The sequence below is a fragment of the Carcharhinus amblyrhynchos genome, chromosome 25, assembly GCF_965287045.1.
Source record: "Carcharhinus amblyrhynchos chromosome 25, sCarAmb.v2.hapA, whole genome shotgun sequence".
Classification (NCBI taxonomy): Eukaryota; Metazoa; Chordata; class Chondrichthyes; order Carcharhiniformes; family Carcharhinidae; genus Carcharhinus; species Carcharhinus amblyrhynchos.
The window spans coordinates 1151509-1175610 of record NC_137348.1 but is presented as its reverse complement, the minus strand read 5'-3'; the positions used below and the strand labels follow the sequence as shown (position 1 = coordinate 1175610).

Sequence of the window (24102 nt, the reverse complement as noted above, 5' to 3'; positions counted from 1 at the left end):
GCGTGTACAGCAAGATCCCTCAAAAATGAATGGAAAAATGACCACAATCTGCTTTTGTGATGTTTGGTCTGGATAAATATTGGCCAAGACGTTGAGGAAAACTCTCCTGTTCCACTTCAAAATGTGGACATCAATCTTCCACGTTCACCTGCAAGGGCTGACAGACTGCAGTTTTATTGCCCCCTTTTCAAAAAAATGGCAGATTTACCAAAGATAAATATTGACTGGGACACAGCTCCCATTTGAAACAGTGCCCAGGGGATCTTTTACATCACCCTCAGATTGGGGTTTAACAACTTATCTGAAATACAGCACCCCAGATGGTGCAGCCCCCGCTCAGTGCTGACTCCCCCCACTAAAGCTGAGCCAACAGTGCAGACCGCTGTCCAGTGCTGAGCCGCTGACAGTGCAGCTTGTGGCCATTTGCCTAATGCTATAGTTCCATCAGTCTGTGCAGATCCTTTTGGCTGCATCAGAACAAGGGTTCCCATTCCACTGGGATAGGTGTTATGTCGTGGAAAATCTGTAACCAAGGGTGAGGAGCAGCAGAGCAAGTGGTTGTACAATCGTGGGCTTTGTTTGCCACTAATATCATGTATTATTGGCCTGCTCTTGGGATGTTTCTTGGGGACGCAGTCAACCAGACTCTGTGAAACTGATGTCATGTGTCAGCCAGAATGGGTAGGGTCCTGGTTGGGTCTTTTTCATAAGTCTGCTAATCTTCCTTGTCATTGTTCTTGTGCCAGTTCACAGGTATTTACTGCATATGGGATTTGCACTGAGTGGGCCGGGGCTGGGAGAGATAAGCAGCATCAGAATAATGGTTTAATATCATAACCTTTAGACTATCGCCTTGTGCGAGAAAGCAAGCGGAACCCTGCATCCTTGGCAGAGCTGATTGGGAGACAAAGAACAATCTGCAGACCAGTATAAATACCTCATTGTGTTCTGATCACCTCCCAGGAACAGATTCAAAAGCAGAGGGGCTTCACTGAATACAATATATTTAAAAGGGGAGCAGTTAAGTGAGTGAAATAAAGCTGACGTCACTTGTCCATTATTCAGTCAGGGGTTAAATTAAAGGTCCTAAGCATTACAGTTTGCCTCATCGGCCCCAGGACAGAGAATGAAGCCTGACTTCTAACTACTACTTCCTGGCATTCTGGAAGCTACTGATAACTCACTCCTATATCCCATGATCAACACAACCTGGCTCGCTTACCGAGTTCACGTCCCATATTTTGAGGGTTTTGTCATCTGAAGCCGACACCAGCAGGTTGGAATCTGTGGACCAGGCAACGTCTGAGATTCCCTATTTCAAACCAAATAACAAGTATTTAAAAATATCCCTAGTTTATCTGTGTAAATGTAATAGAAGTCCACTGGCAAAGGCAATCTGCACGAGGAAACATCCAGCAAGCACACACAGAACTCTGCCATGCACCTCACAACCAATGAAGAACATCTGTCTATGTGACATCTGTTATGAGGACAAATGGCGGGGAAATTGTGGACAGAAATATCACAGACAGCAAATGAGAGAAATAATGAGATTATCAGGTGATGGGCAGGGTGGATTGAACTAATTTGAACAGAGATAGGGGACCAGAATGAAGCAGAGGGAGAACCAAGGTGCACAGAGGACAAGGAGAGATAAGCAGCATTAGAATAAGTTTAGTTAATGTTTCAGATCAATGACTCTTCATCTATACAGAAAAAAAGGAAGAAATGTAACAGATTTTGAACCAATGCAGAAACCAGGGGGGAAGAACAAAAGAGGTCTTTAATTAGGTGAATGACAGGAGATTAAGTGACTAAAGGCTTGGTGGACCAAGACAGTCAAAATCAAAAGACAAAAGTTTAAAATAGGAACAGAAGCATCATCAAAACCCAAAAACCCAGGTTAGAGTTTCATGATCTGAAATTGCTGAACTCAGTGTTATGTCTGGAAGGGCTAAAAATGCCTGATCAAAAGATGTGGTTCTTCAGTTTAAGAAAAGGGAACATCTGATAAATATTCAGTTCATAAAGCAGTTGAGAAGCAAAGTGAATAAGGCGCAGAGTGGAAATGAAAAAGGAATGATCAGCAAAGAGAGGGTTCAGAAATCTTTCAGTACCACAAATACTAAAAAGGGTGGAGCTGATGAGGAACCAAAGGAGATAACGGCACAGCCAAGCAACTACGTGAGGACTTTGCACCTGTCTTCAACAGAGAAGATAAGCTACTAATATCACAAGGCGGCTGAAGCCATGAAGAAACTGAACGGAATAAAAAAATCAATTTCATAAAATGGTTGGCAATGCTCCAAGTGTAAAGTCATCCAGTTGGAATGGAATGCTTCCCAGGTTGCTGAGGGAAACAGAATTAGAAATAGCAAGGTTCTGGCCACAATCTTTAAATCCTCATTAGATATGGGGTTGATGCTCTCCAGGGAAGAAAGGATTGCCTGTATTCCCTGCCTATCCAAAGAGAAAATTCTTTTAAAAATTGGAGCACTACTGAGGAAAAAGCAAGGAGGGAACTAGTTGGATAGCTCCTTCAAACAGACAGCAGAGTAATGAGAAGTCAAATGGCTTCTCTGTGTTATTGGATCATATTCTCTGAAATGTCTTGGATAAATGTTGTTCAGACCACCAGCGAGCATTCTTCCTTAACTAGTGCTGGGAGGTCTTTGACATCACCCAAAAGGTCAGAGGGCCTCAGTTGAACTGACAATTTGGGCACATGCTGTGGGTCAGAACAGAATGTCAACTCAAATGAAATGTTTAAATCCTGAAGCAGGAACTGAAGTCACATTGCTTTGCACTCAAGGCAAGAGGGACATTTCATTGCTTTAAGCTGTTACAGAGAGCACCTGGAGAGTTACCCACTCAATGCAATTTGGACACTCGCTGACCATCACAGTACAACAGGAAAAGACAGTTTTGGTTTTATTGAATGAATCTCAGTAATGGCTACTAACAGGTTACAGAGAGCAGAGAATGGCTGCATTTGTACTTTGCATACTCACCAGTTTGTGTCCCAATATGGTCTTCTCAAACTTCCCATCGTAAGCACCCCATATTTTAATCAATTTATCAGCAGCTGTGGAGTAAGATACAAACTCGGTTTCAGGTTTGAGTTAGAGAAACAGTCTCATATTGCCCAGAGAGCTGCTCAATTCATTCAGCCCACTAGCTTAGATTATTTATTAATGTTACAAGTAGGCTTACATTAATACCACAATGAAGTTATGGGACTGTGTCACGGGAGCAAGCAGGTGGGTGGGAGGAGTCACGGGAACGAAGGCAGGGGTGGGAGCAAGGGGATAGGATGGGAGCAAGAGGGTGGGAGGGGGTGCTAGAGCGAGGCAGGGGTGGGGGAACGTTGCAAGAGCGAGGCGGGGTGGGGGAGTGGGAGCAAAGGAGAAATGGAAAGATGATCAGCCTGAACAGATTCCAATGGTGGCGCTGTGAAGAGAGGCAGGGTTAAGAAAAGACTGAGAATAGATTGCTACTGATGCTGACTAGCCTGTTGAAATTCCCTGCCTAATGAAGAGCAGCTGAGGTACTGGCTATGAGGCTCGAACTTGAGCTGAAGATCTCCTCTTGCCAGAGTTACTGCATTCAGAAAGAAGATGTCCGGCCTGGGTGATGTCCATCCTAACTCAAGGGCATTGCAGACCCATGTTGCCTCCAGCCCTTTTCTCAGCCCAGGTGGAATCAGCTGGCTCAATGCCACCAGGGGTGAACCGTTAAGATGCTGCCCACACCTTGCAGAGCATTTAGCCACTAACTGCTGGAACCAATTCCTGAAACCCTACATTGAATTTTGCCCCTTATACAATCACTGATTTTAGTTACCAAACAAAAGGAGAGATTTACTTACAGGAACTCGCAAGCCATTCTCCATTTGGACTGAACTTCACTGATGACACAGCCTTTGTGTGTCCGGCTAGCGTGAATTTCAAGGTGTAGTTGGGTTTCACCGCAGAAGGCTGTTATTCAAACACACAGGAGAGATTATACATAAAGCTTGACTTATACCCCATTCACCACAAACACACAGCGGTAGCAGGGTGCACCATCTACAAGAAGCACTGCAGCAACAAACTCAGGCTCCTTTGGCAGCACATTCCAAACCTGTGATCTTTCCCACTAAGGAGGGCAAAGGCAGCAGGCACATGGAAACACTACCACCTGCAAGCTCCCCTCCAAACTACACATCATCCTCACTTGGAAATACATTGCTATTCCTTCATATCACTGAATCAAAGCTTAGAATCCCCTCTCTAACAGCAGATTGGATGCGCCTACTCCACACGGACTGCAGCATCCAAGGCGACAGCTCACCTCCTACTTAAGATTTAATTAAGGATTGGCAATAAACGCTGGCCCAGTTAGCGACATCGATATCCCATAAACAATAAAAACAAAAATAGCTGCTGAAACTTTCTACTGGAAAGCAGCCTGCATCAGCATCAATGGTTATGTCGGCCAGAGTGCAGTGGACAATCCCGGATATTGGAGTGGAAGTTAAATCTACAATCTCTGACTGTGCTACCCACTGAGCTAACCACTTGGCTGTCCAAACATCCTGTAAATATCTTTTATTATTCACCTTGTTTTGATTGGAAGAGGAAGGTGCCGACTGCGTTTTTGTGCACTCAGATTCAGATTTTTTGTCTTCAGTTGCCATCGTTGTCAAGCATACAAGCCTGGAAAGTTCTGGTGTTTCAATGGATCAGGGCACAGCTTCTGCCAAACTTCAGCAAAATAAAAACACTGTTCTCAGGTACAGACAGTGTGAACAGGGTCTCTGAAAACTGGAGAAGAACAAAAAACGGGCAGTCAGAAACAGTTCAAGTTCACATGGATAACACGATGGGACATGAAGCTCAGGGAGCTGTAATCACTTAACCAACCTCTGAGCAAATCAGCCAGGAAACAGCTTTAAATGACCATGAAACAAATTATTCACTTAGATCCCATTATGTACGTATCTTAATGTTCTCATCTTACTGTTAATGTACACATCTTATGTTCTTAATACACTCCACCTCATGCTCAAAATTAATACATTCCACCCCACACTCAAATTCACTTTTGAGATGGAGAAATCAAACATATTTCCTGTTCTTGATGTGCTGGTTGAGAAATCTGTTAATAGGTTCCCAACTACTGTTGGCCACTACCATCAGTCACTATAAACACTGGAATCCATATAGCTCCACACATTATAAAATTAGCCTTATCAGCAATTTTACAAATACAGCCCCAGCCATTTGATCACTTTGCAAGCTTGATGCAGAAATATAGCACATTAAAACAATCCTGCTATTCTGATCAGATCACTGATCGTTGCACAGGCTCACAAATGGATTGAAGGCCACCATTTTCAAACCTGAAAAGTACCTGATCTGCTGTGGCTTCCTTCTACATTGCAAAGATTCCATGATTCTGTGAAATTACCCTGGAAAGGATAAGTATCTCAAAAACGTGAACAGGTTAAGCAAGCTTTTTCACACTGTCAGCACTACAAGTGGTATTTTCCACAAACGGGATGCTGCCACCAATCCAAAAAGACAATCTAGAGTGTGGTTCCTTTTCAGCAACACACACGCTTCAATGAGACAATTCCATGGCACACCCACCTTTTCTCAGCTGAACTGATTACACGTAAACACCCCTGCACAATGTGAACTGCCAATGATCAATCACATATCAGGGGCGAGGCACAGGGTGTGCCACAATTCAAGTAATTCTCTACAAAGGAAGTGTTTCCTCATTGTAGGGCCATTCATCCCATGTACTCAGTTTAATTCAGCATTCAGACTGAACTTCAGTCTAATTTAAAGACACTATATTCAGTATAACAATAATTCCAGCGAAAATGGTGAGAGGTATTAAACAAAATGATATTCCAATCACAATGCCAACCAGAAAACAAGAAACAACACATGTAGTTGTGCTGTAATAACTGGTGCCCACACTGGATAAAAACAACCTCTTATGTTTACCAAGTTAAATGTCAAACCTAAATAAAGTTAGTTTGTTAAAAATGTGTAGTTGTCCATTTTGGCAGGACCAATGGGGTGAACGAGTACACTATCAAGGGCAGGAGTCTTAGTAGTGTTGAAGAGCAGAAGGATCTTGGGGTTCGGGTCCACAGGACTCTTAAATCGGCCTCGCAGGTGGAGGATGTGGTCAAGAAGGCGTATGGTGTACTGGCCTTCATTAATCGAGGGATTGAGTTTAGGAGTCGGGAGGTAATGCTGCAACTTTATAAGACCCTTGTCAGGCCTCACTTGGAGTACTGTGCGCAGTTCTGGTCGCCTCACTATAGGAAGGACGTAGAAGCTATTGAAAGGGTACAGAGGAGATTTACAAGGATGTTGCCTGGATTGGGAGGCATGCCTTATGAAGATAGGTTGAGGGAGCTGGGACTCTTCTCCCTGGAGAGACGAAGGTTGAGAGGCGACCTGATAGAGGTTTATAAAATGTTGAGAGGAATAGATAGGGTGGATTCTCAGAGGCTATTTCCCCGGGTTGAAATGGTCGCTACGAGAGGACACAGATTTAAGGTGCGGGGAGGCAAGTACAGAGGAGATGTTAGGGGTAAGTTTTTCACTCAGAGGGAGGTGAGTGAATGGAATCGGCTGCCATCAGTGGTGGTGAAGGCGAACTTGCTGGGGTCTTTTAAAAGACTTCTGGATGAGTATATGGGATTTAGTGGGATTGGGGGTTATAGATAGGTCTATGGATTGGTAGGTGTTGATGTGATCGGCGCAACTCGTGGGCCGAAGGGCCTGTTTGTGCTGTAGTGTTCTATGTTCTATGTTATAATATACATGTACATGCTTGTTATGGTGAGATGAGAATTTACTTTCAGTCCTGAACAAGATATCAACTATTTGATCTCCTTTAACAACACACGATATGCATTGACTTCATTTTGTGTTACACTCTAATATTCCCCGTCATGTCTCAAAGGATAAGCAATACATTTAATATTAGATATACTTCACAAAGATTGTTTTCAGTGGGTCTTTACACAATATGACGATACACTTGGTGTAAGAACTCCAAATCAAGGTGTTGTGTTATTTATTGTTGGAATTTTCATCCAAAGTATTTGATTCCTTGCTAATGCTGAACACGTGCGAGAACAATTAGCTAAACAGTATGAGAATAAATATAAGTGCATATATTTCCCCAACATCTTTCTATTTTGTATCATTGAGGATAGTTTAATTAAATACATTAGAATCATAGACGTTTACATTGTGGAAAAAGGCCCTTCGGCCCAACTTGTCCACTGCCTAAATAAAACCCTGCAGCCTGGCGAGGCAAACTGCAGCCAGTCACTTCCTTTCAACTTTCTGATGCTTGCTTAAAGACAATGGGGAGAAGTTTCCGTGATGGAAAATGACCTGGTGTGACTGCACTCCCTGGTTGAAAGGGCCCTGAAGTGATAGGCAGGGCTTGTTTGCAGTGGTAGACTTACACTTTGTGGGGCTCCGTGAAGATTGTCTAAACTATGTTAGAGTTTGTGGGTTTTAACAAAAAGATGCAGCTTGTACATTTATATTCAAACTAACAACTTTTAATTGTACAGAGTAAAAACTAAAAGTTAAAGCAAGAGTCTCTGAAACCCCAATGACATTACCATCAAATCATATGATCAGCTTTTAAAGAAATCTGCAACTACTACATTATATAACATCCCTCCCCTACTTCTTTGGTCATGACAAGAAATTACTATGATGCTATATATAGAATCAATAATACTCTAGACACTGTACTATGCACCAGTAATCATCACGCACAGTCAATTAAACAGTCGATCAGGACATCTATTTCTCTTTTGTTTAGAACATAGAACACTACAGCACAAACAGGCCCTTCGGCCCACGAGTTGCACCGATCACATCAACACCTACCAATCCATAGACCTATCTATAACCCCCAATCCCATAAAACCCCATATACTCATCCAGAAGTCTTTTAAAAGACCCCAGCGAGTTCCCCTCCACCACCACTGATGGCAGCCGATTCCATTCACTCACCACCCTCTGAGTGAAAAACTTACCCCTAACATCACTTCTGTACTTTCCTCCCCGCACCTTAAATCTGTGTCCTCTCGTAGCGACCATTTCAACCCGGGGAAATAGCCTCTGAGAATCCACCCTATCTATTCCTCTCAACATTTTATAAACTTCTATCAGGTCGCCTCTCAACCTTCGTCTCTCCAGGGAAAAGAGACCCAGCTCCCTCAACCTAACTTCATAAGGCATGCCTCCCAGTCCAGGCAACATCCTTGTAAATCTCCTCTGTACCCTTTCAATAGCTTCTACGTCCTTCCTATAGTGAGGTGACCAGAACTGCGCACAGTACTCCAAATGAGGCCTGACAAGGGTCTTATAAAGTTGCAGCATTACCTCCCGACTCCTAAACTCAATCCCTCGATTAATGAAGGCCAGTACACCATACGCCTTCTTGACCACCTCTTCCACCTGCGAGGCCGATTTAAGAGTCCTGTGGACCCGGACCCCAAGATCCTTCTGCTCTTCAACACTACTAAGACTCCTGCCCTTGATAGTGTACTCGTTCATCCCGCTGGTTCTGCCAAAATGGACGACTACGCATTTATCTGCGTTGAAGTCCATCTGCCACTTCTCCGCCCAGTCCTGCATCCTATTTATGTCCTGCTGCAACTTTTGACATCCTTCCAGACCATCCACAACACCACCAACCTTTGTGTCATCAGCGAACTAACTTACCCATCCCTCCACTTCCTCATCCAGGTCATTTATGAAAATGACAAACAGCAAGGGTCCTAGAACTGATCCCTGGGGCACTCCACTGGTGACTGACCTCCATTCAGAAAAAGACCCATCCACAACCACTCTCTGCCTTCTGCAGGCAAGCCAGCTCTGAATCCACAAGGCCAAAGGCCCTTGGATCCCATGCCCTCTCACCTTCTCAAGTCTTGCATGGGGGACCTTATCAAACGCCTTGCTGAAGTCCATGTACACCATGTCCACGGCACTTCCTTCGTCAATGTGTTCAGTCACATTATCGAAGAACTCAACTAGGCTCGTAAGGCACGACCTGCCCTTGACAAATCCATGCTGACTACTCCTGATCATGTCAAACCTCTCCAAATGCTCGTAAATCTTGTCCCTCAGAAGCCTCTCCATCAGCTTACCAACCACTGAGGTCAGACTCACTGGTCGGTAATTTCCCGGGCTATCTCTGTTCCCTTTCTTGAAAATAGGGACTACATCCGCAATCCTCCAATCTTCCGGAACCTCTCCCGTCTCCAGTGACGACGCAAAGATCATCGCCAGGGGCTCTACAATCACTTCACTCGCCTCCCACAGTATGCTGGGGTACATCCCATCTGGTCCCGGCGACTTATCTATCTTGATAGAATTCAAAAGTTGTAACACATCCTCCACCTTAATATCCACAAACTCAATCTTTTCCATCTGCTGCAAATCCGTAGCAAAATCTCCCAGATCAGCTTCCACCGTGAATACTGAGGCAAAGTACTCATTAAACACCTCTGCCATTTCTTCTGGTTCCACACAGACCTTTCCCCCTTCACCTTTTATAGGTCCTATCCCTTCTCTTCTCATCCTTTTACCTTTCACATATTTATAGAAGGCCTTGGGATTCTCCTTAATCTTACCAAGGTCTTCTCATGACCCCTTCTGGCTCTCCTAATTTCCCTTTTAAGCTCCTTTCTACAGTCCTTATACTCCTCAAGATCCTTAACCTCTCCTAGTTCCCTGAACCTTTTGTACACCTTCCCTTTCCTCCTGACTAGGTTCAACACAGGTTTGATGTGATAGAACATAGAATAATACAGAACAACACAGGAACAGGCCCTTTGGCCCACAACATTGTGCTGAACACAACACCAAATTAAACTGATCCCTTTGCCTACCCTTGCTCCATATCCTTCTATTCCTTGCATATTCACATGCTTATCCAAAAGTCCCTTAAACACCCTATCGTTTCTGCCTCCAAAACCACCCCAGCAGCCCATTCCAGACACCTACCGTTCAGTTAAAAATTTGCCCCTCATCTTCTTTGAACTTTCTCCCTCTCACCTCAAGCGCGTGCCCCTAGTATTAGACATTTCAACTCTGGGAAAAAGATTCCGACGGTCAATCTTATCTATGCTTCTCATAATTTTATAGACTTCCATCAGGTTTCCCCTCAGCCTCCACTGCTCTAGAGAAAACAACCCTAGTTTGTCCAGACTCTCCTTATAGCTCAGGCTCTCTAATCCAAGCAGCATCCTGGTAAACCTCGCCTGCATCCTCTCCAAAGCCTGTACATCCTTCCTGCATTGTGGTGACCAGAACCAAATGCAGCCTAACAAAGTTTTATAAGTTGCAACATGATATCCTGATTCTTGTACTTGGTACCTCAACCAATAAAGGCAAGCATGCCATATATCCTCTTTACCACCCTATCTACTCATGTGGCCATCATCAGGGAGCTTTGGACTTGAACCCCAAGATCCCTCTGAATATCAATGCTGTTCAGGGTCCTGCCATTAACTAGATACTTACCCTAAACATTTGATCTCCCAAAGTGCAGCACCCCACACTTGCTTGGATTAAACTCCATTTCACATTTCTCTGCCCATATCTGCAACCGAACAATAGAAGTTCATGTGACATAGGAGCAGAATTAGGCTATTCGGCCCATTGAGTCTGCTCCGCTATTTGATCATGGCTAATATGCTCCTCACCCCCATTTTCCTATCTTTCCCTATAACTCCTCAACCCATTACCAATTATAAATCTGTCTAACTCCTCCTCAAAGTTACTCACTGTCCCAGTATCCACCGCACTTCTAGCAAGGATACAAAAATCTTTGTCAGGGTGCCTACAAGCTCCTCTTTTGCCTCTCTCAGTAACCTGGGGTAGATCCTACCGGGCCTGGAGCTTGGCTGTCTTTGACTCTGGAATTTGATTTGGAACTTTGGTGGACACTTCTTCTCTTGGAACCAATTCTGCATCATTCTCGCGCAGTAATAGCACAGACACAATCATCAGGCAACTCGGATCCAGTGAAGATTATTGTGTAGTATTCACAACAGTAAGGACCAAAAATGTTGGTATTTTATGCCACTTGTAAGGATATAAAGTATACAACTGTGGTCTATTTCTTATTCGTATATAGGGTTGACACTGTCCCACATTTTCTTCAATCTGAGAATCCAGACCCAGCCGCCAAAACTAACCACGTGCTAATTCCTTCATCTGGACTGTAGCCAGATGCCTTTTATGTAGTTGCTCAAGGACTCTTCCATGTAGGCTAGGAGGAATGATCACTCAGATTCCCCACAATAGACACCACCTTGGACAGTCAATTCAAGCTTTATTGACACACATTGTTTCAAATCAGGATGCAGCTACAGTTCCCTTCAATACCATATGCATCACTTTCCCCATCATGGGATAATTTCTGTATGTCGTTGAACTTGAGAAGCTATCACAGGCAAATTATCTACTAGAGAAATAAAGAATACTAGTAAAACTAGATGGTGGCATCTGCTCAATAGGTAAAATTGTGATAACATATCGGCATTAGTGTGACATTCTGACTGACAATACGAAGTGTGCAGATAAGATCAATGAGCATCTTTGCAATCAATTCTTCTGTTCTTCAATTCCTAACACCGAGAACAGTCTCAGATTGCTGATTAAGTCTTGAGGAAAGTGCTTTTTTCTGATATTACAGGATTATTCAAACTGTTTAACTCAAGCAAATAAGCAAAATCCAGCACGTGACAGCACTCCTAGCATTCACTGTCGTAGGGACACTGCCTACAGTAAAAACTGACAAACCCATCGGTGACTGATTCACACCCTATTTATCTTTGTGGCCGCTTACACCAGGTTGGAGTCAATGATGCACAACCTCAGCAGCCTGTTGAGCTAAAACTGCATTTCAAATCCAGTCAGTTGTGCAGAATGTTTTCTTCAGTCTCCAGAACATACACCTTCTGTTGCTCCCTCACAGCCACACCCTGCAATGCCTCAAGCAGCCACACTGTTTTTCTCTTCAGGGTTTTTACCTTTCAGTTAAATTGAAGTCATCTCAGTCCAGGAAACCACAGGTAATCTGTTCCTGTGCATCACTGAGGTAGCACTGCATTGTCACAGATGCTGTCCTCTGGATGAGATGTTACCCAGTGATCCTGGCTACCACTACAAGTCCTAAAAACACCGCAGCTCTCATTGCTACAGGTGATATCCTCCCATCCCACCTTGGCCAAAGCTATTCCCAACTGAAAGCAGAAACTCACTGTTTCTCTCATTCTCAGTCTGGAATTTTGTTGTCTGCCACATTTGTCTGTACAGCAGTCACTGAACGCACCAAGACAAATCTGCACAATCAAATTCAGCTTTGCAGAACTATGTTTTTAAAGCAATCTTCAGCTAATCCTGAATGCCATCCAATTTGAATGAAAGAGACGCAAACCAACAACATCTTCCATTCCCCCCATTTTGACAGAGCCACATAAGACGGAACTTCTTGACCCTCTTACATATCACTCTATACCACCTCCTCTATCCCAGATTTCTCCTACATTTCCTTTTATATAGAACCTGGAATACAGAAAGACATTCTAAAGGAGCCTCAATACTCAGGCAGGCAAATTTACATAGCGCAGGGTAGAGGACTAGCTTAGCCTTGGAGGAGTGTGAACAAAGCACAAGTGGACAGAGGGCAAACAAAATGGTATTGGACACGTACACACAACTTGGAGTCAGTGAATAAATGTACAAGGAGTTGAAAACAGGTCAGGTTTTTTTAATTCATTCAGGGATGTCAGCATTACTGGCTGGACCAGCATTTATTGCCCATCAACTGAGTAACCCACATAGCCATTTCAGAAGCAGCTAAGAGTCAACCGCATTGCTGTGACTCTGGAATAATTCGTAGGCCAGACCGTGTAAGAATGGCAGATTACCTTCCTTGAATGACATTAGTGAAACAGATGGGTTTTTCTGACAATCATTTCGTAGTCATCATTAGGCCAATTCCAGATTTTTATTGAATTCAAATTTCACCATCTGCTGTGGTGGGATTCAAACCCACCTCGAAGGGGAGTCACACCAAGAGCAAGTCAAAAACACAAGTACATCCCAAGAGTCACATCCTGGGGATATTAATATTTTCACAAGTGGAGCCAGCACATGCCTTGACATTCTTTCATGCGAAAGTTTCATAAAAATGTAAACCTTTTCAAAACTTCTAGGATCAGTGCACAACAGTAAAACTGATTCAATTTAAGTGTAAATGATGACGGAATATCTATTGATAGATAACTGGGAGAGAGAATAAGGATCAATTTCAGAGAACTTGTCCAGGAATATGAGAAAAAAATGTTAAATATGGCAGCAAATAAATAATTGGACATTTTAAATAGATGATTAAGGGAGGTGCCCCAGGTTTAGGCTCTGTAGTGACAACTGAAACTGATCAGATGAGGAAAACAATTAAACTTCAAACACAAACTTTAGCTAAAACTTGTATCAATAGTACAAAAGGAAATCAAATCAAATTCACTCAGCTGAAAATTATTCAAGGGGCTAGCAGCTCAGTGCAAAGCTCCTGTCAGCAAACCAAAGAGTAAGCGAAACAGGATAATGATAAAGATATGTGGGTTAGGTAGATTGGCCTTGCTAAATTGTCCCTTATTGTCAGGGGGATTAGCTAGGGTAAATGGGTGGGGTTATGGAGATGTGGCCTGGGTGGGATTGCGGTCAGGTGCAGACTCAATGGACCTCCTTCTGCACTGTAGGGATTCAATGATACTATGACAAGGTGAAAGTGGAGGGGAGAGAGATTGTGTCCAGTTCTGGATGCCACACTTTAGGAAAGATGTGAATGCATTAGGGAGAGGGCAGAAAAGATTCACAGGAATGATTCCAAGGATGAGGAACTTCAGCTACATGAATCAATCGGGGAAATTGGGACTGCTCTTCTTGGAGAAGAGGTTGAGAGGGACTTAGATATTCAAAATCATTCAAAAATGAGGGGCTTGAACAGAGAAAAACTGTTGCCATTGGTGGAAGGATTGAGAATAAGAGGACACAGATTGAAGGTAATTGGCAAAAGACTTTCACAATTTCACTGCAGTGTTAATGTAAGCCTACTTGTGACACTAATAAATATAAACTTTACTTTAAAAGTAGCAATGGGGACATGAGGAAAACCTTCTTTATACAGTGAGTGATTAGGATCTGGAAAACACTGCCTGTGTGGTGGAGGCAGATACAGTTGAGGTATTTAAGAGGAAATTAATTGGATATCTGAAAACAAAACATGCACGGAAAGCAGGATGTGACACTAGGTGAATTGTGCTTTCAGAGGATCAGCAGAGAAACAACAGACTGAATGGCCTCCTTCTGGAGAGATTCTATTCTATTCAACCAATCTATGTTGAAGAAAGGCTTGATAGAAAATGAGGACTTTGGCTGGCCTTTCACATAATACAAGGGGAGAATGAGTGGTTGCAGTAACTATAAAGAATGTGGACCTGACAGAATGAATGGATCTCAAAATGGAAAGAGTATGAAATTCTAATGACTATGGCATGTCTGAATGTTAATGGAACAGGTGCTGACCACAATCTTTCAAGCATTCTTAGATATGGAAGCTGTACTTGAGAACCTCTTTACAAAAGGGAAAAAAAACAGAACAGGCAGTTTAACAGCGGCAGTGAAACTTCTCAAGGTCACATTATGGAAAAAGAATTAAACTCATTTTGAAAGGTGTGTGTCAATAAGGACAGTCTGCAATGATATATAAAAGGCAAGGTGTGCCTGACAACAATAACCAGAATTCTTTTAATAACAGAGCTAGGATCAGGAATAAATCACATTGCCTTTTCTGCAGATCATTACACTTATGGCTGATCCTGAGCTTTAACTCCACTTTCTCATTCACTTCCTACATCTTTCAATTCCCTAAGACATCAAAGAAGTGTGTTCCAGCTTTCAACAATGGAGCATCATCTGGGGACAGAATTCCAATGATTCACAACCAGAGTGAAGTAATTTCTCATCTCATTCCTAAATGATTGGCCCTTTTCTCCTGATGCTGTGGCCCCATGTTTTAGATTCCTCAACCAGCGGTTGTGGTGTGCCCACCTTATCAAACTCCTTCAGAACCTTTTATGTTTCAATGAGATCACCTCTCAGACTTCAAAAATCCAGAGAATATAGCCCTAATTCTCTCTCCTACTAAGACAGAACCTCATCTTGGGGACCAATTCAGTGAACATTTAGTGTAGCACATTTATTATACTGCCTTTGTTACAAACTCCAATAACATCTTGTTTAATCCCCTACCCAATGGTATAACTACTGTCACGAGGGCATATAAACTACTCCCAATGTTTTTAAGACTCCAGCTATTCCTAATTCCCATCCATATTGATTCTACTTTGACCTTCTGAGGCCAGATCCTTACTTACTGATGTCCCTGCATCATCCTTTATTATCAGGGTTACGAAACCTCTTTTGTCATTAACCAAATTTCAGAATTTTGTACACCCTGGAATATTAAATTCCCAACCTGGGTCAGAGTTTAGCCATATTTCTGTAATAGCGATGAGATCTAAATTACTTATTTCTATTTCTGCCACTATCCATCTCTCTTCTCTCTCTCATTCCAGATGCTTTGTGAATGCAGACAAAGAAGCTCTAATTTCATTTTTTTTTTAAATCTCTATTCCTGGCAATGACTATATTCACTTGCGTAAAGTACATGTTCTGTTATCTGCTCCATTCTGCTTGCCTTTAAAATGTGTTTATTAGACAAAAGTAAGGCTTACATTAACACTGCAATGAAGTTACTGTGAAATTCCCCTAGTTGCCACATTCTGGCGCCTGTTTGGGTCAATGCCCCTAACTAGTTTTTCAGTCTGAAGATAAAACCGAAGCACCAGAGGAAACGCACGCAGACACGGGGTGAACGTGAAAACAACACAGACAGTTGTTAATAAACTTAAATAAGTGTTCAGCTCTCTGTCCCATTCTGATTGCCTTTATCCATATTGCTAAACTGTTCTGTTGCTTCAGGTCCCTCCATTTGGGTTTCTATATCTCATTGCACTTGAACTCTCTCTCCCATGTTTATTGAGAAATTATTTAGAGGATGTTGCTGATACAGATTTTCAAAAGGCATTTGAGATGTTACATACGAGGCCTATTGACAAAACAAAAAGCACTCTTTATTAAAGGGAGAGTGGCGGCACGGATAGAAAACAGAACAGTGATTGATGAATATTTTCCTGATTGTATTGCTCCACAGGGGCAGTGTGGCAACAACTGCTCTTCTCACTGCAGAGTTATCATCCAGGAACAAAACATTAAAGTTCACAGATAACACAATAAGAGTGGTTAATCATAAAGGCGACTTTCAAAAACATGGTAAACTGAAAGAATTATCCCTCAGATGCTGAAATCCTGAAATGAAGACAAATGTGGAAAACACCGAGCAGTCAGGGAAAGTCTGTGGAAAAGAAAAGGGCAGCCATGCTTCAATAAGATGGGGGAAAAGGCGGTGAGAGGAAGGGGAGATGTGGGAGGGGGAAAACAGGGGGGGGGGGCAGAGGGGGAAAACGGGGGGGGGGGGGGGGCAGAGGGGGAAAACGGGGGGGGGGGGGGGGCCAGAGGGGGAAAATGGGGGGGGGGGGGGCCAGAGGGGGAAAACGGGGGGGGGGGGCCAGAGGGGGAAAACGGGGGGGGGGGGGGGGGGGGCAGAGGGGGAAAACGGGGGGGGGGGGGGCAGAGGGGGAAAACGGGGGGGGGGGGGCAGAGGGGGAAAACGGGGGGGGGGGCAGAGGGGGAAACGGGGGGGGGGCAGAGGGGGAAAACGGGGGGGCGGAGGGGAAACGGGGGGGGCAGAGGGGAAAACGGGGGGGGGGGCAGAGGGGGGAAAACGGGGGGGGGGGCAGAGGGGGAAAACGGGGGGGGGCAGAGGGGGAAACAGGGGGGGCAGAGGGGGAAAACGGGGGGGGCAGAGGGGGAAAACGGGGGGGGGCAGAGGGGGAAAACGGGGGGGGGGCAGAGGGGGAAAACGGGGGGGGGCAGAGGGGGAAAACGGGGGGGGGGGCAGAGGGGGAAAACGGGGGGGGGGGCAGAGGGGGAAAACGGGGGGGGGGGGGGCAGAGGGGGAAAACGGGGGGGGGGCAGAGGGGGAAAACGGGGGGGGGGGGCAGAGGGGGAAAACGGGGGGGGGGCAGAGGGGGAAAACGGGGGGGGGGCAGAGGGGGAAAACGGGGGGGGGGGCAGAGGGGAAAACGGGGGGGGCAGAGGGGGAAAACGGGGGGGGGCAGAGGGGGAAAACGGGGGGGGCAGAGGGGGAAAACGGGGGGGGGCAGAGGGGAAAACGGGGGGGGGCAGAGGGGGGAAAACGGGGGGGGGGGGGGCAGAGGGGGCAGACTTGAACAGAGAGAGAGTGCAGATAAACACATGGCTGCAGGGATGGTGTCGGAGGGAGGGTTTCAGTTACATGGATAATTGGAGCACATTCTGGGGAGTTTGGAATCTGTACAAACAGGACAGTTTGCACCTGAACCAGAGGGACACCAATAAATTGGGAGGGAAATTTGCTGTACTTCTTCAGGGGGGGTTTTAAACTACCTTGTCATGGGATGGGAAAAAGAGTGTAGTCCAGAAGGCAGTGTTGAGTGTTGTGAGGTACTGAGGAGGGTATCAAGGTTGCAGGAGCGTACTGGCAGACAAGGAAGGTGGGTTGCAGTGTGTCTACTTCAATGCAAGGAGCATCCGGAATAAGGTAGGTGAACTTGGTGCGTCTTGTGGCCAGTACGGAGACACGGTTACAACAGGGGACAGGAATGGTAGTTGCAAGTTCCGAGATATAGATGTTTCAGTAAGAGTAGGGAAGGTGGTAAAAGAACTGGAGGAGTAGCATTGTTAATCAAGGATAGTTTAATGGCTGCTGAAAGGCATTTTGAGGGGGATCTGCCGACTGAGGTAATATGGACTCAAGTTAGAAATAGGAAAGGATCGGTCATGTTGTTAGGAGTTTTCTATAGGCCCCCAAATAGTGATAGAGATGTGGAGGAGGAAATTGCAAAGCAGATTATGGATAGGTGTGGAGGTCACAGGGTAGTTATCATGGATGACTTTAACTTTCCAAATATTGATTGGAACCTTTATAGGTCGAATAGTTTGGATGTGGAAGATTTTGTACAGCGTGTGCAGGAGTGCTTCCTGACACAATATGTGGACAGGCCGACAAGAGGTGGGGCCAGATTGGACTTGGTACTGGGTAATGAACCTGGCCAAATGTTAGATTTGTTGTGGGGGAGTAAATTGGAGACAGTGACCACAATTCAGTGTCTCTCATTCTTGAAATGGAGAGGGATAGGGTCACACGGCAAGGCAAAATTTATAATTGGAGGAGGGGTAATTATGATGCAATTAGGCAAGAATTAGGGAGCATAAAATGGGAACAGAAACTGTCAGGAAAAAGCACAAATGAAAAATGGAGCTTTTTCAAGGAACAAATACTGTGTGTCCTTGATAGGTATGCCCCTGTCAGGCAGGGAGGAAATGGCCAAGTGAGGGAACCATGGTTCACAAAGGAGGTTGAATGTCTTGTCAAGAGGAAAAAAAGCGTATGTAAGGATGAGAAAACAAGGTTCAGTTGGGTCGGTTGAGGTTACAAGATAGCAAGAATGAGCTAAAAAAGGGGCTTAGGAGAGCTAAGAGGAGGCATGAGATGTCCTTGGCGGGTCGGAACAAGGAAAACTCCAAGGCTTTTTACTCTTCTTTCAGAAATAAAAGAATGACCAGGTTGAGGTTAGGGCCAGTCAAGTATAGTAGTGGGAATTTGTGCATGAAGTCAGAAGAGATAGGAGAGGTGATGAATGAATACTTTTCTTTAATGTTTACCAAGAAGAGGGGCCATATTTTTGAGGATGAGTGTGAGATACATGCTGATAGGCTGGAAGAGGTAGATGTTCTGAGGGAAGATGTATTAGCAATTTTGAAAAACCTGAGGGTCGATAAGTCCCCTGGGCCAGATGGGATACATCTTAGGATACTTTGGGAGGCAAGGGATGAGATAGCGGAGCCTTTAGCTTTGATCTTTAGGTCCTCACTGTCCACGGGGATAGTGCCAGAGGACTGGAGAGTGATAAATGTTGTTCCTCTGTTCAAGAAAGGAAATAGGAATGACCCTGGTAATTATAGGCCAGTCAGTCTTACTTCGGTTGTCGGTAAGTTAATGGAAAAGGTCCTGAGGGATAGGATTTATGATCATTTGGAAAGATGCAGCTTAATCCGGGATAGTCAACATGGATTTGTGAAGGTTAAGTCTTGCCTCACATATTTGATTGAATTCTTTGAGGAGATAAATAAGTCTGTGGATGGAGATAGAGCAGTTGATATTGCATACATAGATTTTAGTAAAGCATACGATAAGGTTCTCCATGGTCAGCTCATGAAGAAAGTAAGGAGGTGTGGGATCCAGGGAAATTTGGCCAATTAGATAAGTAACTATCTCATTGAAGACAGAGGGTGGGGACAGATGGAAAATTTTCCGACTGGAGACCAGTTATAATAGGTGTACACAGAGGTCAGTGCTGGGTCCTCTGCTATTTGTGATTTTTATCAATGATTTGGAGGAGGGGGCTGAAGGGTGGGTCAGATGATACCAAGATTGGTGGAGTAGTGGACAAGGTGAAGGGCTGTTGTAGGGTGCAAAGAGACATTGATAGGATGCAGAGCTGGGCCGAAAAATGGCAGATAGAATTTAATCCTGATAAGCGCGAGGTGGTTCATTTTGGTAGGCCAAACTTGAATGCGGATTACAGGGTCAACGGCAGGGTTCTGGGGAACGTGGAGTAACAGAGAGATCTTGGGGTTCATGTCCACAGATCTCTGAAGGTTGCCACTCAAGTGGACAAAGCCGTGAAGAAGGCCTACAGCGTGTTAGAGTTTATTAACAGGGGGTTTATTAACAGAGTTTAAGAGCCATGGGTTACGCTGCAACTGTACAGGACCTTGAAGAGACCACACTTGGAATATTGTGGCAGTTCTGGTCACCTCACTATAAGGAGGATGCGGAAGCATTGGAGAGAGTGCAGAGGAGATTTACCAGGATGCTGCCTGCTTTGGAAGTTAAGTCTTACCACCACCGAAGAAGGTTGAGGGAGCTGGGCTTTTCTTTTTAGAGCAGAGGAGGATGTGAGGCAATTTAATAGAGGTTTATAAGACGATGAGGGGGATAGATAGAAAGGACGTTCAGAGATTATTTCCTTGGGTGAACGTAGCTGTTACTAGGGGGCATAACTATAAGGTTCACGTTGGGAGATATAGGAGGGATGTCCGAGGTAGATTCTTTACTCAGAGTGGTTGGGGTGTGGAATACACTGCCTGCAATGATAGTGGAGTCGGACACTTTAGGAACTTTCAAGTGGTTATTGGATAGGCACATGGAGCAACCAGAATGATAGGGAGTGGGATAGAATCACAGAAAAACTACAGCACAAACAGGCCCTTTGGCCCACAAGTTCTGCCCATCTTAACTCTACCTACTAGGCTTACCTGTAACCCTCAATCCTATTAAGTCCCGTGCACTCATCCAGAAGTCTCTTCAAAGACCCTAACAAATTTGCTTCCACCACCACCGATGGCAGCCGATTCCACTCACCCACCACCCTGAGTGAAAAACTTATCCTTGACATCTCCTCTGTACCTACATCCCAGCACCTTAAACCTGTGTCCTCTTGTGGCAGCCATTTCAGCCCTGGGGTAAAGCCTCAGAGTTCACCTGATCAATACCTCTCATCATCTTACACACCTCTATCAGGTCCCTTCTCATCCTTCGTCTCTCTAAGGAGAAAAGATTGAGCTCTCTCAACCTATTACCATTAGGCATGCCACCCAATCCAGGCAACATCCTTGTAAATCTCCTCTGCACCCTTTCAATGGCTTCCACATCCTTCCTGTAATGAGGCGACCAGAACTGAGCACAGTACTTCAAGTAGGTCTGACCAGGGTCTTAAAGCTGCAGCATTATCTCCCGACTCCTATGCTCAATTCCTCGATTGATGAAGGACAGTACACCATACGCCTTCTTAACCACATCCTCTACCTGCAAAGTGTTGAGAGTCCTATGAACCCAGATCCCAAGATCCTTCTGATCTTCAACACTGCTAAGAGTCTTACCCCTAATATTATACTCCTTCATCCCATTTGACCTCCAAAATGGACCACTACACATTTATCCGAGTTGAAGTCCAATTGCCACTTCTCCCCTCAGTCTTGTATCCTATCTATGTCACGCTGCAACTTCTGACATCCCTCCAACTATCCACAACACCTCCAAACTTTGTGTCATCGGCAAACTTACCAACCCATCTCCCACTTCCTCATCCAGGTCATTTATAAAAATCACAAACAGCAAGGGTCCCAGAACAGATCCCTGGGGCACTCCACTGGTGACCGACCTCCATGCAGAAAAAGACCCATCCACAACCACACTCTGCCTTCTGTGGACAAGCCAGTTCTGGATCCACAAAGCAACGTCCCCTTGGATCCCATGGCCCCTCACTTTCTCAATAAACCTTGCATCGAACACCTTGCTGAAGTCCATATAAATCACATCTACCGCTCTTCCTTCGTCAATGTGTTTAGTCACATTTTCAAAAAACTCAACCAGGCTCGTAAGGTACGATCTGCCTTTAACAACCACCAAGATCCTTTTCCATGTGAATACCCAAGTAAAGTATTCATAGAGCACCTCTGCTAATTCTACAAGTTCTATACAAAATTTCCCACCTTCACATTTTATAGGTCCTATTCCTTCGCATCTCATCCTTTTACTCTTCACATATTTGTAGAACGCCTGAGAGTTTTCCTTAATCTTACCTGCCAAGGTCTTCTCATGACCCCTTCTGGCTTTCCTAATTTCCTTCTTAAGTTCCTTTCTACAAGCCGTACACTTTTCTAGATCCCTAACATTACCTAGCTCTCTGAACCTTTTGTACACTTTTCTTTTCGACTAGATTTGTTGCAACTTTCGTGCACCACAGTTCCTGTAACCTCCTTGTCTCATCGGAACGTTGTCGTGCAGAGCTCCAGACAAAAATTTCTTGAAAATCTGCCACCTCACTTTGGTACATTTTCCTGAGAATACCTCCTCCCTATTTACATCTCTAATTTCCTACCTGATGGCTTCGTATTTCCCCTTACTCCAGATAAACACTTCCCCAGCTTGCCTGATCCTATCCCTATGCCAACGCTAGTGTAAAGGAGATAGAGTTATGATCACTATCCCCGAGCTGCTCTCCCACTGAGAGATCTGACGCCTGTCCAGGTTCATTACCCAATAGCAGATCAAGTACAGCCTCTCCTTTTGTAGACTTATCCACACACTATCAGGAAACCACTTAACCTACGGATAGCTTGATATTGTTTTCGGACAAAGCTCAGCACATCGAGGGCCAAAGGGCCTGTACTATTCTATTTTTCTACGTTTGTATGAAATGGGGGGAGCCCCCACAGAGGAGGAAAAAACAGGGGGTGGGGAACATTGGGGGCAGGGGGGGAACACGACAAGAGGAATTGCGCGTTTAGGGGGCCGGGAAATGTGGGGATGGTGAGTGTGGGGGCCACAGGATTGGGGGTGGGAATGGGGCCCCCCCCTGCAGGGTTGGGCGGGGCCGCGGGGTTCAGGAGGGGGGTGGTGGCCCACGGGGTTCGTGAGGGGGGGGGGTGGCCCGCGGGGTTCGTGAGGAGGGGGGGGGGGGGGGGTGGCCCGCGGGGTTCGTGAGGGGGTGGTGGTGGCCCGCGGGGTTCGTTGGGGGGGGGGGGGGGTGGCCCGCGGGGTTCGTGGGGGGGGGGGTGGTGGCCCGCGGGGTTCGTGGGGGGGGTGGCGGCCCGCGGGGTTCGTGGGGGGGGTGGCCCGCGGGGTTCGGGGGGAGTGGCCCGCGGGGTTCGAGGGGGGGGGGGGTGGCCCGCGGGGTTCGGGGGGAGTGGCCCGCGGGGTTCGAGGGGGGGGGGGTGGCCCGCGGGGTTCGGGGGGAGTGGCCCGCGGGGTTCGGAGGTGGCAATGAGGGGCTGCAGCGTTGGGGGGGGTGGGGGCGGAGAATGGGGCACTTTTAGGCCTAGCGTTTGGTGCCGTTGGGACCCGGCTCGAGCCGCACTCAATCTTTGGGGCCTCCGCTGTTACCTTGGCTTGGCGCCGCCGCTCTCCCCGTGCAGCCTGGGCCTGGCGCCGCCGCTCTCCCCGTGCAGCCTGGGCCTGGCGCCGCCGCTCTCCCCGTGCAGCCTGGGCCTGGCGCCGCCGCTCTCCCCGTGCAGCCTGGGCCTGGCGCCGCCGCTCTCCCCGTGCAGCCTGGGCCTGGCGCCGCCGCTCTCCCCGTGCAGCCTTGGCCTGGCGCCGCCGCTCTCCCCGTGCAGCCTTGGCCGGGCGCCGCCGTTCCTTCAGTTCGATGTGGCGGGAGCGCCCAGTGCGCTTGCGCCGCGCCAAACCTGCGGCCTCCCGACAGAGACAACGAGCTGAAGCGACAATCAACAAACTCGCTGCTGGGACTCCTGCTGCAGCGCCAGTCCTCCCGCTGCTGGGACTCCTGCTGCAGCGCCAGTCCTCCCGCCGCACAAACCACTCCCTAATTGAACTAACCACCAGCTAAATAACTCATAAGAACTACGGGCAAGAGTAGGCTGTCTGGCCCCTGGAGTCTGCTCCGCCATTCAGTAAGATCATGGCTGATCTGTTTGTGGACTCAGCTCCACGCTAACCATAACCTTAATTTCTTTCCTGTTCACTCCTCAGTCTATCTTGGGTAATGATATGGCTGGGTACTGAAGGGGGGGATGCCTACTGTTGTTGAAAAGCCAATCAAACAACTAAGATGTGGCAGGAAGCATACCCTGGAAGTTTTTCTGACTATGGTAACACAGTCACAGAGGAGAAATCACAGACAAGAGGAGAAATCAAAGCATAAAGAAAAACTGAAGTTCAGTTGACAGAAACTATTTTTGATGAGTTAGTTGAGAAAGAACAAGATCAGGTGGAAGACAAAACGGGATTTCTATAGTT

The 24102-nt window shown here is 45.9% G+C and overlaps 1 protein-coding gene across 2 annotated transcripts in view; it reads right to left on the bottom strand.

The window, feature by feature from the left end:
- wdr5 (WD repeat domain 5) overlaps positions 1-23540 on the bottom strand; it is a 57590-nt gene extending 34050 nt beyond the window's left edge. Inside the window, exons 1-5 of one of the 2 annotated variants that reach the window (XM_080211887.1) lie at positions 23230-23540; positions 4601-4805; positions 3869-3977; positions 3012-3085; positions 1223-1312 (exon numbers count right to left, since the gene is read on the bottom strand). In XM_080211887.1, coding sequence (XP_080068013.1) covers positions 1223-1312; positions 3012-3085; positions 3869-3977; positions 4601-4678 — 351 coding nt within the window. In that variant the 5' untranslated portion in view covers positions 4679-4805; positions 23230-23540. The remainder of the gene's footprint in view (positions 1-1222; positions 1313-3011; positions 3086-3868; positions 3978-4600; positions 4806-23229) is intronic. The other variant, XM_080211888.1, reaches the window with a different exon arrangement.
- Between the last annotated feature and the right edge of the window lie 562 nt (positions 23541-24102).